Here is a 15077-nt window from a genome sequence, read left to right as displayed (position 1 = left end):
ATGTAACAAGCTCGGAAAAGAACTAAAGAAGTCTTGGGCATGGGACAGTAATCACATATTCATACGACTTAGTAACTTGAACCCCTGCATGAGTTACTACTACGCTAAGTCTCACTGCAGTGGGATGCAAGACACAACAGCAGCTGCTAACTTACCAAAATTAGGATTCAGCTTGGAAATCAAGCACAGTGCAGTTTTCTCTGTTGTATTCTTCAGTTCCTCCCCTTGTACCACTCAGTATCACCTCCCCAGTTAACAGCTGCTTTGACTAATTTGCTCCTCACATCAGCAGCGAGTTTCACTGTCCAAAATAGCTGCAGCTATAAAAAGCATTTGAGCGTAGCATCTCTCGCATGCACATAAATAAGTTTTAGAAGTAAAACCAGACTGCATCATTTTCTGGAAGCAAACCTCCCACTGAGCTGATTAAATAGGAAATGGAATTAGTTCAGAAGATAGGTGCGAGAATACAATCATCTCCTCTATTTTTTCCCATGTTCAGCTTAATCTGTGTGAAGATTAAACCAAACAAAAAGATTATTTGGTTTAATATATGAGCTGAATTATCACTGAAGTTTATGCACATAATGGTTGTATTTGGAGATTTCATGAAGTTAAGCACAGCTCAAGACCAAATCATGAATGAGAGTGAACGGAGAAATAAGCTCACATGTTCCCTAAGGGACAACTCTCTCCTGAAAGGCCAGTCCAAGTGTAGCCTGAAAGCCTTCTGCTAATCAAGAGCAGTTTCAATGTGACTTGTCCAGGCTGAAGAAAACAAGTATGGTTTCTAGTGCTAAATAACACAACCTTGCAAAATCACTGCAGACAACTATATGCTGAAAACAAGCAAATGATGAGAGAGGTTGGCAAATGAAGACTGCTTTTAAATGAAGAGCAGCTCCCACGCAGAAATTGCCCCAAGTGGGTGTGAGGTAGCAGCATATTGTTGGAATTCCCATTTGATGAATAAATCTGCATGCAGCCCAGAGGTAGTTTGGGTGATTTCATCCTCAATTTAATCATACGAAGGCAGGACGGATAGGAAATGAATAAAAATCACTTCTAGCACCCCAATGTGTCCATTGAGCACAAATCCTTTCGAGGGTGCTGTTCATCAGCTTTGTGTTTTGTCCCTGCTCGGCTGAGCACACAAAGCAAGGAGCTGATGAACTGGGCTGGGGACATCAAGCAGGGCTGAGGACACTATTCCTCACATGACAGCCATAAACCCAACTTGTCCCCTGTCATCACGAACATGACAGTAGAAACAAACACTGACCAGTGACAGCACTTCTGGACGGAAGAGAAACCTGCACAGCAGGCCGGAGCCTGACTCAACTTGCTAAAGGTAGATTTATGGCAACATATGACTCCATATCCTTTTCTACTTTTTGAGGTAAGCATCTCCAGGATGCTTTCAGCTGTGGTTGACAGCAGGAGGCCCCGTTACCCGTGAAGATAACACACACAGGCTCACGCTCCAACTCAATTTAATAAGCTTCTTAACGAACTTGGACAGAAAGTGGTTTGAAATAAGGCGAGCAACACTCAGCTACTAGTCAAGGATTTTTTTGAAGTAATGCTTTTAAGCTTATACTCAAGCATACAAAGCATAAAGTTTACAAATTAAAACCAGTAAAATCATCCTAGAATAATGTAATGGCTTCCCCTATATGTACAAGGAGTGGAAAAGAGACAGAATTCTTTCCAGGTAATTTCACACATCTTAAATGCTACATAAGTGCTCTCCACATTCATTTCAATTTTTCTTTTAGTGTGGGTGGAAGGAGCTCAAAGTGTTTCAACGAAATCATCTTACAGAGAGAGAGGTACTTCACCTGGTTTCAAGCAGTGTGTTTGCCTCTTCAAAAGTCTTGAGAGGAAATGCTTTACTTAGCATTCTGATAGCTCCTGTGCAGCAGCCTCTGTTTTCAGCTATATAAAATTAACGTTTGGTAAGTATTTCTCAGAGAGTTATCACCAATCTTCATGGAAACCTATTATATCCCCCCCTTCACAAATGACTCCATTGTACAACAGAAGCAACCACAGTTTAGCTTAGATTTGACAGGCAGAAAGAGACATGGCAACAGCGAAGACGACCGTTATTAAGGAGGTGATAGGTTTTGCAAACAGAGAGATTTGGAGCCTAAACCACACTTGACACAGAGCCTTTCTGCAGTGGCATGTAAGACAGGATATTTTACAACCCAACTTCTTTGTGTCTTAATGAAAGAAAAATCATATTTGCTTTCAAGAAGAGAAAGGTTGGGGAGGGGGAGGAATGACTGTAGTGTGCGATGTTTCATTACCAGCTTTGTTTGCCACCGTCGAGTCTGGAACAAATCTTCTTACAAAAGTTATTCTCACGTTGTTCTAAATTAAGTGGAACAAAATAGGTACTTTCTTTTTTTTTTACACTAAAGCAAACGGATCCAAGTGGCATTTAATAGTATTTGTTCAAGTGGTTATCTAACAAAGATGGGTTAGCAAAATCCCATTCATTAGTAGTCACCAAAGAAGACACTTCTCATGCATATGACAAAAGTTCATTCGCGTACTGAGACGTCTGTTTACTGTGTACAAGATTTCCATAAATTATAATATGTTTCACAGCCCCTACCATTCAAGAATATTTCAAACAGATTATATATTATATTTGTATATGCAAACTATTTTATATACACTAATATAAAGATCCTTAGAAGTACCAATATCACTACCTTTATGCTTTCTCTAAAATGCATAGCTTTCGAATATTTTCTTGCAGTTACCAAAAACTTTACAGATTAAAGCTGCTTATCAATGTGGCATGTTCATAAAAACAAAGGGAAATAGTTCTATGCTAATTTGATAGTAAACCCCTTAAAAAACAGGTTTCTTTTATAATGGGAAAAAAAAAACAAACCCAAAACCAACAGCACAAGCTAGTGAGAATTCAAGTAATCTATGCTCAATCTCTGCCCAAATACTATAAGAAATTAATGTAGCGTTCTAGAAGTACAGTGAACTTCTCAACCAGGGCTCTAATACTGCATTTCTCATGGAGAAAAATGCCACAAAAATGCTCCACTTTCCACTTCAACCGGGAGAAGCTTTACATGACATTTACCACCACCGCCAGTGCCAGAACAGAGGGAATGCTGATCTGTTCTATACGAAGAAATTCAGAGCTATTCCAGTTTTGTTTCTGCGGTTTGTTATTAAACAAAGTTACATGAACCATACAGTTTCTCACAAACTAAAAGTTATACATGGTTTTCAGACATCAACCGACTTGAAAAAGGAAAAAAGAAAATAAACTTAAGAAAATAAAGTAAAATTAAAAAAATGAGGGGGGAAAAAAAAACCCAAAACAAACCCACAACTGTTAAACGTTTGGTGTTAGAATAACCAGCCTGGGTGAAGGCTGCTGTAACTGGGGGGCTACTGTCAGCTTCTTCTGTATAAACTTGAAGATCTCCATACCACAAATGGCCTCAAAGTGGAGAACAGAACGATCAGGAATAAATGGGAACAAATAATTTTGTTATATCCATCATCTAGCTTAACCTTGGCGCTCCACAACTCTAATAGCTGCTTAACGAACAACGGCTTCCCCCCTCCCCAAAAAAATAACTCCACAAGTAAACAGTGTTCACAGTAATGCAATCAGTAACAGGTTTTGTTAGATCCCGTTAAATCAGGTGTATCTGCAAAGCTTTATACAGTTTAATGCGTTAAGTATTCCAGTAAAATTAAGTGAAAACTAAGTTTCATTTCTACAGGGTAATATCTACCATACAAGACTAGATTATGTACAGTATGGGACTGGTGTGACAACTGCCTGCGTTTCATGATGTTAAGCTATTTCACCCATCAGCTCAGTCTTTGTTTAAGCAAATCTGTAATAACTTGATACACAGACCTAAAAACCTAGAGATCGATTTGGCAAGATTAGTGCTTACTACCACTGGACATACTCCAGTGCTGCAAAACTAAGTCGACCAGAGCATCCCATACCCAGAAGATCACAATTTGTTGACTTGAAAGTCTGGACTTCACATGTAAAACATTAAAACTATAATCCTAAGTGGAGTGAGGACAGTCATTAAACAAATACAAGTGAAGATGAACTGCATCTCTTCAGAAAGGTATGGAAGAATTGGAAAAAGAAGAAAGGGAATTTCTGGTTTTAGACAGCCCTGCTCTGCTCACCTCAAGGCATAAAACCAGCCCAAGGAGCTCTAAAACTACAATTCTTACTCAGCAAGCACAAAGGCAGATTCTGCACAAGATGATGCATCAGAGGCTTCAACAAGCACCTCTCCCCTCCACTGGATTTCCTAACACAAGATGTCTTTCAGCTTACAAACATCCAGCAGCCTTCAAAGCTTTTGTAGCCTGCTGGAATCACTGCAGCGTCCACAGCTGCAAACTGAATGTAGCGGGGAAAGGCCCCTGTTAACAAAAACCCACAAATGCCTCTGGGGGCCCTTTTGGTCATTTGTGAAAATGAAGGAAAAAGAAACTTCTTTCCAACAATACTCCTCCTGAAAAGATGGGTCACTGATCCATTATGAACATAGCTCTCACCATATAAAGCACCAAAAAAGTCAGAAACGAGGAAAACAAAACCAAAATAGTTCCTTAAATTATGATTTACAAGTTCGTACACTATTTCCTAAGCAAAACATTGACCTTACTGCAAAGTTAATAGATGAAAACTTGACCAGTTACTTTTGAAGGGGAATGTATATCTGGCTATAACTTAAAGGTAGAAAATATTCACTGTTCTATATACACATTTCAAACAGGAGACAGTTAAACTGAACTGAACAGTTGCCAATATAACTCCGTATTAACTCACTGGCCACTAAACTAGGCATCAGTAGCCAATTAGAAAGTTTGAGTTCTGTACTTTTAAAAATGCTCTTGTTCCTGTCCTGTTTACTTGGTTTTTAAAAACGTATTATAGTGCATAGCCTAAGTCAGACTTTCAAAGAGATACAGCGCCTTTCAATGCAGTTTTTGCAGCATTTAAAAGGGACTTTTCTCCCTTCAAATTCGATGTTCATTGAAAAATCTGAATTGAGTGCTGTACTGTAGTAAAAATATTTCAGTCACAGACTGATATAAATGTATACTGTGCAGTACTAGGATTGTTTGGTGTCCATCTGCACACGTTTTACTTGGGTTCTTCAATCGTCCCCTTGCTGAGGTCTGTCATTTTGGGGTATTTCACTTTCTTCTGGTCCAGCTCATTCTGAGCCCACAGTAGTAGTTTCAGTAATTTTGCCAACTTGGGTGTTGATTCACGATTTTCATAGTCTAGAACAGCTTGATTAACCTCACTCCATACCTGGAAAAGAAATACTGGAGTTCAGTAATAGTCTGCGTATGATTAACGCTGCTAATGTCACACAGACATTGCAAAGATCACACCTAGTGTGCTCATCCCTCAGAACATGGGCACGACAAAGCTCCTCAGCCTGCAGAAAACAAGAGAGCCAAGCAGTTGAATACTTCATGGGTTTTAAATCTTGCTGAAGAAATACTTCTGTTCTTTTGTAACCATTAGATACATTATTTTTCTAAACATATCAAAAATATTTGGACATTATTATCACCACACACGAACAAAAGACACCAATTTCCTTTTGCAAAAGGACTACCTTCTGTCGCTGCATCATGTTAAGCAAGTCTCCAAATGGTGATTCTTCAGGATTATCAAAGGCAAGCAAAGCCAGCGTGCGCTCCATTTCTGTCAGGCATTCCCTGCTCTCCTCCCCTTGCTCTGCTAATTGGGTCTGAGCAAATTCCAGAGCTGCTTCTGTCTCACGCTGCCGAATCAGCTCAATCAAATGCTGCTGCTACATAAGGAAAACACAGCAATATTAGTTAAAGGAATTAACGAATCTTCACTATTTCAAGGCTGTAACAGTCAGACATTAGTGTGTAATTGGAGACAAACACTAACCCATAATTTGACAGTTTGAGGTCAATTCTTCTTCATGTGCGAGACAAGAAGCAAACTTATCTCCAAAATCTACTCCAAAAGGTAACCTGATCCTTCTGAATAACATGTTTTGAACAGAAGTGTTACTCAAGTGCCCTGGTTTCAGCTGGAATAGAGTTAATTTTCATTTTAGCAGCTGGTGCAGGACTGTGTTTTGGTTTTAGTCTGAGAATAATGTTGATAACACGCTGTTGTTTCAGTTGTTGCGAAGCAGTGCTACTAAAACTCAGCCTAACAGTAACTCAAGTTGGTAAGTCACAGACCATTGAAACTGTTATAAGTTTTCATGTTACCAATTGTACATGATGATTCCTGCCCCATGCCACAAAGTTTCCTATCGCTACAAAACCATGCCAAGAAAAAACACTTGAAACTGCATCCGTGTTCAGTCACAAACCTCCCAACACGCTGGTAAGGTCTGCACTGCTTTGCCCAGTCTCTCAGCAAGCTCTAAAACAAAGACAAAGTTTGCCACCCGTCCTTACCTGCAAATGAAAGTAAAGGTATCTGTTTGTATCTAGCAATTCTGGATGGAGGCTGTTTATTAATGCAATGGCTTCTTGGATCTGTCCTTTCAATATCATTTCTCGAATCTTTATTCTTTCATCCAGAGTCTCTAAATCAACACTGGGTTCAATTCCCGACTCCATTCGAAATTTCTCTGCTGCTTCTTTAAAGCCCTCTGAAACAGAAACGTTTTACCTATAAAATATATTTCCTTCAACACTTAAATATCAGCTTAAATGAAGAGACTTGAGTACTGCTTGTTCATTTGGGGGGTTTAAAGATTAAATCTGAACTTCTGAGAATTCTTCTCTATTTAAATGAGCATTTCTCAAACAGGACATCCTTAATTCATTCTCATGTGCCTTCTCTAAAGATGCATGCAACTCGTAGTGCCACACCTCTTAACTTGAAAGCTTGTTTTATACTTAAATAGAGCAGTGTGCTTATTCCAAAATGGGATTCCCAAGATTTGGGCAGTTTTGCTTCACCCTCCACCCCCCCAAATCTGTTTCCACAGCCCTAGCAGTTTTAACAACAGAACATTGCTTTCTTACACTAACACTGTACTTTTCTAAAGTTTTAACAGCTGTTTTCAATGCAAAGTCATGTTTTCATACACACAGAGATGATTTACACCACCCACTAAGATGCTCTTCCTTCATCCCAGAGGCTTCACCTACACACCAGTGTAAACAGGGTGTAGATGGGACACAAATGCCTCCGCCCAGGCAACAGCTTAGTCTCATGGTATGTATCATAATTGCAAGGGACAATTTCTGAAGAGTTTTGATTGTTCTAAGTATAAAGTTACGTAATGTGCTGTAAGGGTTAATATTTCTGGTCTCGAGCTATTTTGTCAACAGTGCCCTTTTGGGAGTTTATCTTCCCAGCCAGTTAAAACTTGTTTCTGATAGCTCTGTGCAGCTTTCAGAATGTTATTTAACAAGCGCAACATATCTCGAACTCTGTTTTAAGGCACAAAAAAGGACATCGAACAAAACCAGGTTGTGTTTCTTTACAGCATTCCAGAAAACACTTTCTTTTGTGTATCTTTTAGCAGAGGAGTTAAGGTTAATGAATGTTACTTCTGTTACATGGTAACCGCTCAGAACCTGAATCTTGGTCAGTTTACACAAGAGCAGTCATACATTGCTAAGAGCAACCAACAGCAACCCCCAAGTCCTCAAAGCCCTTAATTGGAGTGGTATATTCCAGCCAAAACTGTCTTGATAGAGTAAGTGGCTTTTGTTCAAGAGCCTCCTAAGCATTATCCTAAGCATCACTACTCACTGTTACCTGTAACAAGGTAGTTCATGATAAGGCGGTTCATGTCTGCTCTCTGGATATGCAAGTTATTAAGTTTTTCCATCCATTCATCTTTTGTGATTTCATCAGGTTTTTCTGCATAACTCATCCTGGACTCTTACTACAAGAAAAGAAAAGCATCTCATTTAACAGGATTCAGGAAGCAAGTTTAATGTGTGCAAGCACTGTGTTACTACCACCTTTGTATCTTCTTTTATGAGATCTTTTACATTAATGATCCAAATGAGATCCTTTTATCTCAAACCACAATTTCATATATTCCTTCTCCTTGTTCCTGCACACCTTCACATCTACCAGCCAGCCTCTAAAGCTGCTTTCATCAGTCGTCAGAATAAAACATTCAAATACCATCTTCTTTTACTTATTCCAAATAAAATTTGGTTGGAATTAATACAAGACACGCAACATGACAGTGTGAAACAAGTGAATCAAAGAGTTTGACAGCTAGCCAGAAAAAAATGCAGCAAACATCTAAAGCAAAGCCTACGTGAACAGTATTTGCTTTAAAGTCTTCCCTAAAACTTCAACAGGGCAGCTCCGTATATTGTACAGCTATAAAACTACACATTACCTTATCCAATGTACAACTAAAGGCTTACACTTAGCTTCTCTGTCCCCAAAAGCGCTCCTGTCAATGCTACCATTAAAATGTTATCTCCCGGTATTTTTCTCGACATTTATTTCCCGATTGGTAAGCAAAGCGCTTCGCTAAACCCGGCATTTAATCATTGCTACCGCCAAGTCACGATCACGGGGCAGCGAAAGGGGAGGAGAGGCGGCAACAACAACAGCAACAGGCACCGCCACCCCTCCCAGGCAAACACGAGCAGCAGCGCGCCTTCCCCACCACCACCCGCTTCCAACAGGTTCCTCCTTCTCTAAACTACCGCCGAACCCCCACCGCGCCCAGGGGAGCCGGGCGGCCGGAGGCACGATCGGCCCGGGGCCGGCCGAGGAGCCGATCGGGCCCCGGCTCCGCGTTCACACCGCTCCCAACCACGCGGCGAGGGAACGGGGCTCGTTCGTGGCGGCCCGAAACCCACGGGACGCCCACCGCTGGGGGACCCCGACCTCCCTCCTCCGCCGCCCCGCAACCCCCGCCCGCCACCGGCCCGCCGAGCCGCGGCCCGGGACACCGAAGCGCTCAGCCGCGCTCGGTACAGGCCCAGCGCCTCCCCACCACCCGCAGCGCTCGGAACCCCGGGGCCACGGAAAGGGCCCCGGCAGCCCCCGTTCCCCCCGAGGGCAGGCGCGGGCCGCCCGGCGCCATCTTACCGAGCGCGCCGCGGTGCCGGCTCCGACGCACAAACGCGGGGGCCTCCTCCGCCGCCTCCGCCAGGCCGCTGGCTCGCGGATCTCGCGAGAGCCGTCCTCTCGGCCAATCAGCGAGCAGCTCTAACCATAGAGTCGTCCCGCGGGATAGAGTGTACACCCGTCCGTATGGGTCCACCCCGCAAGCGGGTACCATAGAGGCGGCCCAGGGGTGGTGGCGCTGTAGGGCCGCGGAGGTTGGTGGAGCGGCCGGGGCGGGCCTGGCCGCAGCACGGCCGCTGTGCCGCTCAGGCAGCCGGGCAGCAGCGCCAGCCTGCGGGATCGCGGTCACTGGAGGCCGCTGCGCCGGGCGGGGTAGAAGGCTAGGCCTCGTTCCTTACCCACCACCTGTCGCGGCCGCAGGGCAGGCGGCGGGGCCGGGGTTGTGCTGCCTCCCCCTGCGGTGGTGAGCACCGGAGGCGGGAGCTCCAGCGGCTGCCCTGCGGGTCGCATCCTTCCGTGACGCGTTAATAACGCCGCTCGGTGGGAGAGGGACGACAACCGGCAGTGACAACCGAAGCAGAAATTGACAGTTCCGCTGGTCCGGTCCCTGGTTCGGGGCACAGGCAGCGTATGTGAGCACCTACACGGGCACGGCAGCGTCCTCAGGAGCAGAACTTGTTCTAGAGCCTTCCCTGGCGAAGTTTGGCCGTTTGAGCTCGGGCTGCTGCCCACAGCGTTGGCCCTGTCGCGATAGTGGGAAGGGAGGAGGGTCTCTGTGGCTCACAACTAGTGAAGTGCCACCAGTTTCCACATACATGGATATGAACTGTCCTGGTTGAGAGCTGTGGTTTGTGATCTCTGTCAGAATTTGTCTTATTAACAGGAGAGTTAATAAACTGATTATGTTTAGACCCAGTGGGGTTGGTGACTCAAAGCACTCTGCCGAAAACAACACACCTCAGTTGCTGTGTTAATGTGGAGAGTGAGCTAAGACGTACAACTTTCATACTGCAAATGAAACTGCTCCAAAAGATGTAATTTCACTGACACAGATAATCGTTTTAAGTCAGAAGAGACTCATTTCTGTTGGCTGTGCTTCAGCTTTGCCTTTTTCACTCATTTTTCACTCTCGTTTTTGTAACTGCCCAATAAAGCGCAGCCAAAACAAAGTCCGACAAACTCGTTTTGATTGATTCTTACACTGAAACCAAGAAAATCCACAATGTAATGACTTTATTATGTTAACTCCCCAAACAAAGCTCCAAGTTTATAAACACAGAATGTTGGTCAAAGAACTTAAAATATTTAGTAATAGATGCCATTAGTTATGACAAAGCAAGCTACAGCTGGCAAGTGTCCCTGTTAATTGGAGAGGGCTCTTCCTCAGGCTTTAATCGGAAAAGTAATCTCAATTAATTTGACTCGTTGGGAAACATAAATGTTCAGGCTCTATATTTGAACCAGTAGGTTTGTAAATCTTGCTTTGGTTTAGTCTGGTTCTTCTTAGCTCCTCCCTAAAAGGTGGAGTTTCTCAGGAGACTTCCATAAAGAGGGAGAGAGGAGGAAGATGTCCCTCTCTAGGAGGGGTTCCTGACTTGTCAGTAGAGGTAGACATACCCCTAACAAGAGAGGAGGCAACAGAGCATAATTCATAACCACAATTGCTGTTTACAGGTAAAGAATAGGTGTAATTGCTTTCTAGTAAGTAGAATAATAGAATGAATAAGTAAGGTAAAAATGTGTGAGCTGCTTTTTGGTTTCATGCTTGATTGTGTGCTGCTGGCACCTGGTTTTCCTGAGGTTTCCTTTTACCCCTTTGTTGTCCCTGAGCTAAAGAAAAGTAAGAAGGGGCTTAAAGCAGCTCCTGAGTTGTGGGTTTGCTTGTTATGAAAGATAGTTTAGTTTGTTGCTTGGGTTTTTTTCTGGTATTTGTAGGAGTTGCTATTTTTTCTGACCATAATGTTAACAAAAAGAAGTTTGCAGTGTTCCTGAGCAGAATATCCTGGCCAGCTGCATTCTATCTTTTTTCCTTTAATATGCTGTCCCCAGTTTTTGGATTTTTCTGTTAACATCAAACCTTTTTAGAAACGAAGCTCTCATTTGGGAGAAGAGGCGTTACAACAACTTCAGTTGCAACAAACACACTGAAGGTTACTATAGTAGCGTTTCCTTACTGAGTCTGAAAACAGTGACTTTCCAATGCGTGAATTGTTTTTATGTGGTTAAATACTACTAAATAGTACTCCTGGTAGTGACACCTGTTTTTGATGGCAGCATTAGCCCAATGTGATAAAATCCTAAGTGTATTAAAGGAACTTATACAACTCTTATTCCTTTATCTTCATCCAGGCCTTTTGTTTCTCTACTGATGTTCTGGGTGTAATGAAAACTCTGCATGTTTGGGGGATGGAGCAGTAGCTTGAGTAATAAATGACGCATCTTATAGTAACTCCTGATAGAAAGCTGCCTCGTGACCTTCTGTATTTCCCTCTTTTTAACTTGTATCTCACTGAATAAATGCTTGATTGTTCCCCTGTATAATACCCATGGCTGTCTTTAATGAAGAGGAATGCTTTTGTTCCCTCTGCTTCATAACCTGGAATACTTAAGGATTTGGAAATACCAATCTGGCATGGCTTTTCTTTGTTAAGATTTACAAAATTAAGAAGGGAGTAGGAAGACACAAAGCTGTGCAGCAATTCCTCCATCATTCCCTCTTTTCCTGGCACTAACACCTGACTTCTGTTGAAACCCCCTCACATGCTCCCCAAAGTTGGAACCAAACCTTTACTTTATTTCTTAGGGAAGACCTTGCAGGATACTACTGTGACTCCGAAGTTGGATTAAAATGTGTGGAAATAAACTACTTTGTTCTTAAGAAACTATCCCAATGGTTTCAATATGCCACAAGAATCTTACAGTAATGAGGGCAGAAATTACATGGAAAGTTGGATTCTTGGGTAAGACTAGAAAATTGAGATGAAAAGAAACATAATAACTGTAATTCAGTGCAGTTTATAGAATTCTTATATGAATTAGGATTTGATAAAGCCTAATCTCAAACAGCCATTTGGAGTTGAGTGAGTTCCAATCCAAAATCAGTAATTCCTGGAGCTCTCACAAAAATCCCTGCGAAAAAAGGCACATGGGGTGAGTGGAGCTTACCTAGAATTGAAGGTAAAAACTATCTGCAAGTTTCTGTCTGCTGGTTGGGCAGGGGATTGCTTTATTTCTGTGAATACGATAAACCCTCAGTAAAGTATTTCTGTGTGTTCATCCTTATGTCTTTATGACAAATGAAACATCAGGAGCCTTGGAGAATCAAGGACCCAGAAGATACACTGCTTTGACGTCTGACGTATCTATTTTGAGTGATGTGCTGAACTCCAGGGACAGAGGCCTTTTTCCACAAAGAAAAGGTAAAGCTGAAGCACAGTCAACAGAAATTAAACTCTTCTGACCCAAAATGGTTGATTATCTGTTAAAAAGCAATAAAAAATGCCAGAGATTGAGGAAGGAAGAAAGCTTGCTCATTTGTTTCCCCCCCCTACTCTTTTCATGGGCTAACTCTGTCTCCAGTTTTTACCTGGCTGCTGAAATTTGCTCACCAGAACATTCACTGAGAAAGAACTGAGAGAAGGGGTGAATGTAAAGTAAGTATTTTATTGAAGGGGTTTGCATCTTCAGACACTGGAGAAGGTTAATATCTTGGTGAAGGGAAAGGTGGATGTGAGAGCAGAAGTGACATCCCAGATTTAAGGAGACCATCTCTGTGCAACACGAAGGTGTCCCACAAATAGTAGTCTTACAGGTCACACATAAAGACCCTTGTGTGAGACACTGCAAATGTAAGGAAGGCCAATTTGTAGAGTTTAAAACAACTAAATAGGGAAGCCCAAGGGATAAACAAATAAAGATGTGTCAGCTGCAGAGGAAGGTCTCAGTGTTCTGACTGCCTAATAGCGGGAAAGGTTTTGGAAGCAGTGGAAAGAAGTTTTAAGGGACGTTAGTGCTGAGAGATTTGCGGATACCTCAGCATAAGCTCCTGCAGTGTTTAAGGAGAGGTGGTCAAGGTGCTTATTAAACTGGTTTGAAGGTGACTGATAGTCATTAATCTCTGCTAGGATTTCCCAGCAGTGTTTTCAGTTTAAACCAGTTAGAAATTATCATCATGTTATACGAGAGGAGACCTAAACCAAAATAAAAGTTGCTTCTGCTTGTTGCCAGGACAATGCAGATTCAGAGCAGTAACGCAGAAGTAAAAACTTCCTTAATTAAGGGAAATTAGGCTTTTACAGGAAAAGGATTGGGAAGGGAAAAAACTGACGTGCTACTGGTACCATTAGCAGGTGTTTAGTCAGCAAAGGTAAATACTCTGACTTGGGCTTTAACACAAAGATGTGGGTTGAAAAGTGTAATGTGCTTTAGATGGTATTCACTGGGTGTGCAAAGTGAATGAGTATTACGTTAAGATGGTGTTAGCCTCTTACCAAAAGTGTGTAAGAGGAATTTAATACCTGTTTCACTGCTGCATCCTCTATCACGGGCATCCCCTGTTCACCACTGGTGTGCAATTCCATGTCTTGCATGCTCCCTTTCCCTTGGTGTGTAATTCCTGGGTTTGAACACTCCCTAGATGCTAAATTTGTCCATTAACAACATGTTTTAGCTTTTCCTAGGGCATAAATCACAGTGCAGCTTGTTCTACCAAATCATAAGGTATTTCCCCTCCACGTGCTTTTCATTTGTTGTAGCTCTGTAGCTGCAGAACGAAAATCAAACGTCTGCTTGCCTTTAATCATGGTGTCTTGTACTTTTGAACAGGAATCTGTTGGGGTTTTTTACCTCTTGGTGTTCCGGTGTGAAGTAAGTATTGATACTGCCCAGTTTTACGGGTGGAGAAAGAGGCTGACTGTGCCATCAGGCAAAGAGCTAATAGTATCTTTTCCATCATTATCCTGAGCTTTTATGACCAGAAGTCACCTGTATAGAATGTAGACTTCTAAAAGATGCAAATCAAGTTATTTTATAGAATCCTGTAATTCTACAGAATTAATGCTAAGTGTGTGTTTGTTTCCTCATGTTTTCATTCCTTAATCCATTTTAGTAAACACTGTGCCTGTCTGGGATCCAGCTGAAATCAATGTTATCAACCCATGAGGAAAAATCTGCAGGATCAGGGTCAATCAGAGCCAAACCTCTCACTTCCAGCTGCCTGAAAGGCTCTTCAGGTGTCCAGGTCAGGGTGTCTGTGTGGCCTCATGGATGCTCCTGTAAACCTCAGTGATTGCAAGTTGCAGGTTGTTTATATGACAAATGATGGCAGTAGGAACAAAGCATGTAAATGGGAATTAACTCTTTGTAGATACATACAGCAGCTTGGATCCTGCAGAGTTTTTTGGGTAGCCTAATGCTTTTAAAGGGTGTTCACTGGGAACCTCCATGAGGTGGATGAGCTGATCGGCGAACTTCCCTTCCACAGCACTCCATAACCTGGACCCAGAGAAGAGCATTCCTGCAGCAATTGCTGTTTGATTCTTTAAAACAGGTGGAATAAATAACAAACAGCAATTGCTGTTTCATTCTTTAAAACAGGTAGAATAGGAATAAACCAAACCCCAACGGAATACGCACAGATGGGGAGCACGGAGCCAGCTGGTTGCAAGCAGCAGAGGAGCTCCTCTGCCATGTTAATCCTGTCACGACCCTGTGCTGCTCCTCTGGGAGAGGTCACCGCGAGCAAACCGGTGTTTAGCGCTGTTAATGTGCAGGTTTGCTCACGAATAAAACCTGGGGTTCTGTGAGGTAAGATCACCCCGTGTTTTAGCTATGAGAGCCGGGAGCAGGCGCTGGAGGAAGCCCTGAGGTAACCGGCGCTTCCCGCCTCCCTTGTGGGGGGGGACGGGCGCGGCCAGCGGGAGGCGGGAAGCGCGGCCGTGGCTGCGTCCTTACCCGCCCAGCCGCCAGGGGGCGCGCGGGTCCGCCGCCA

The 15077-nt window shown here is 42.9% G+C and overlaps 1 protein-coding gene across 1 annotated transcript; it reads right to left on the bottom strand.

The window, feature by feature from the left end:
• Nucleotides 1-1476: 1476 nt before the first annotated feature.
• Nucleotides 1477-9204, bottom strand: GID8 (GID complex subunit 8 homolog). Its single transcript, XM_030502538.1, has 5 exons — nucleotides 9110-9204; nucleotides 7805-7934; nucleotides 6487-6683; nucleotides 5658-5855; nucleotides 1477-5344 (listed from the first exon to the last, which is right to left on the bottom strand). The coding sequence occupies exons 2-5, from the start codon at nucleotides 7920-7922 to the stop codon at nucleotides 5171-5173; spliced, it is 687 nt and encodes a 228-aa protein (XP_030358398.1). The 5' UTR covers nucleotides 7923-7934; nucleotides 9110-9204; the 3' UTR covers nucleotides 1477-5170.
• Between the last annotated feature and the right edge of the window lie 5873 nt (nucleotides 9205-15077).

This window comes from Strigops habroptila, chromosome 13 (genome assembly GCF_004027225.2).
Source record: "Strigops habroptila isolate Jane chromosome 13, bStrHab1.2.pri, whole genome shotgun sequence".
Taxonomy (NCBI): Eukaryota; Metazoa; Chordata; class Aves; order Psittaciformes; family Psittacidae; genus Strigops; species Strigops habroptila.
This window is presented reverse-complemented; position numbering and strand designations above follow the sequence as displayed.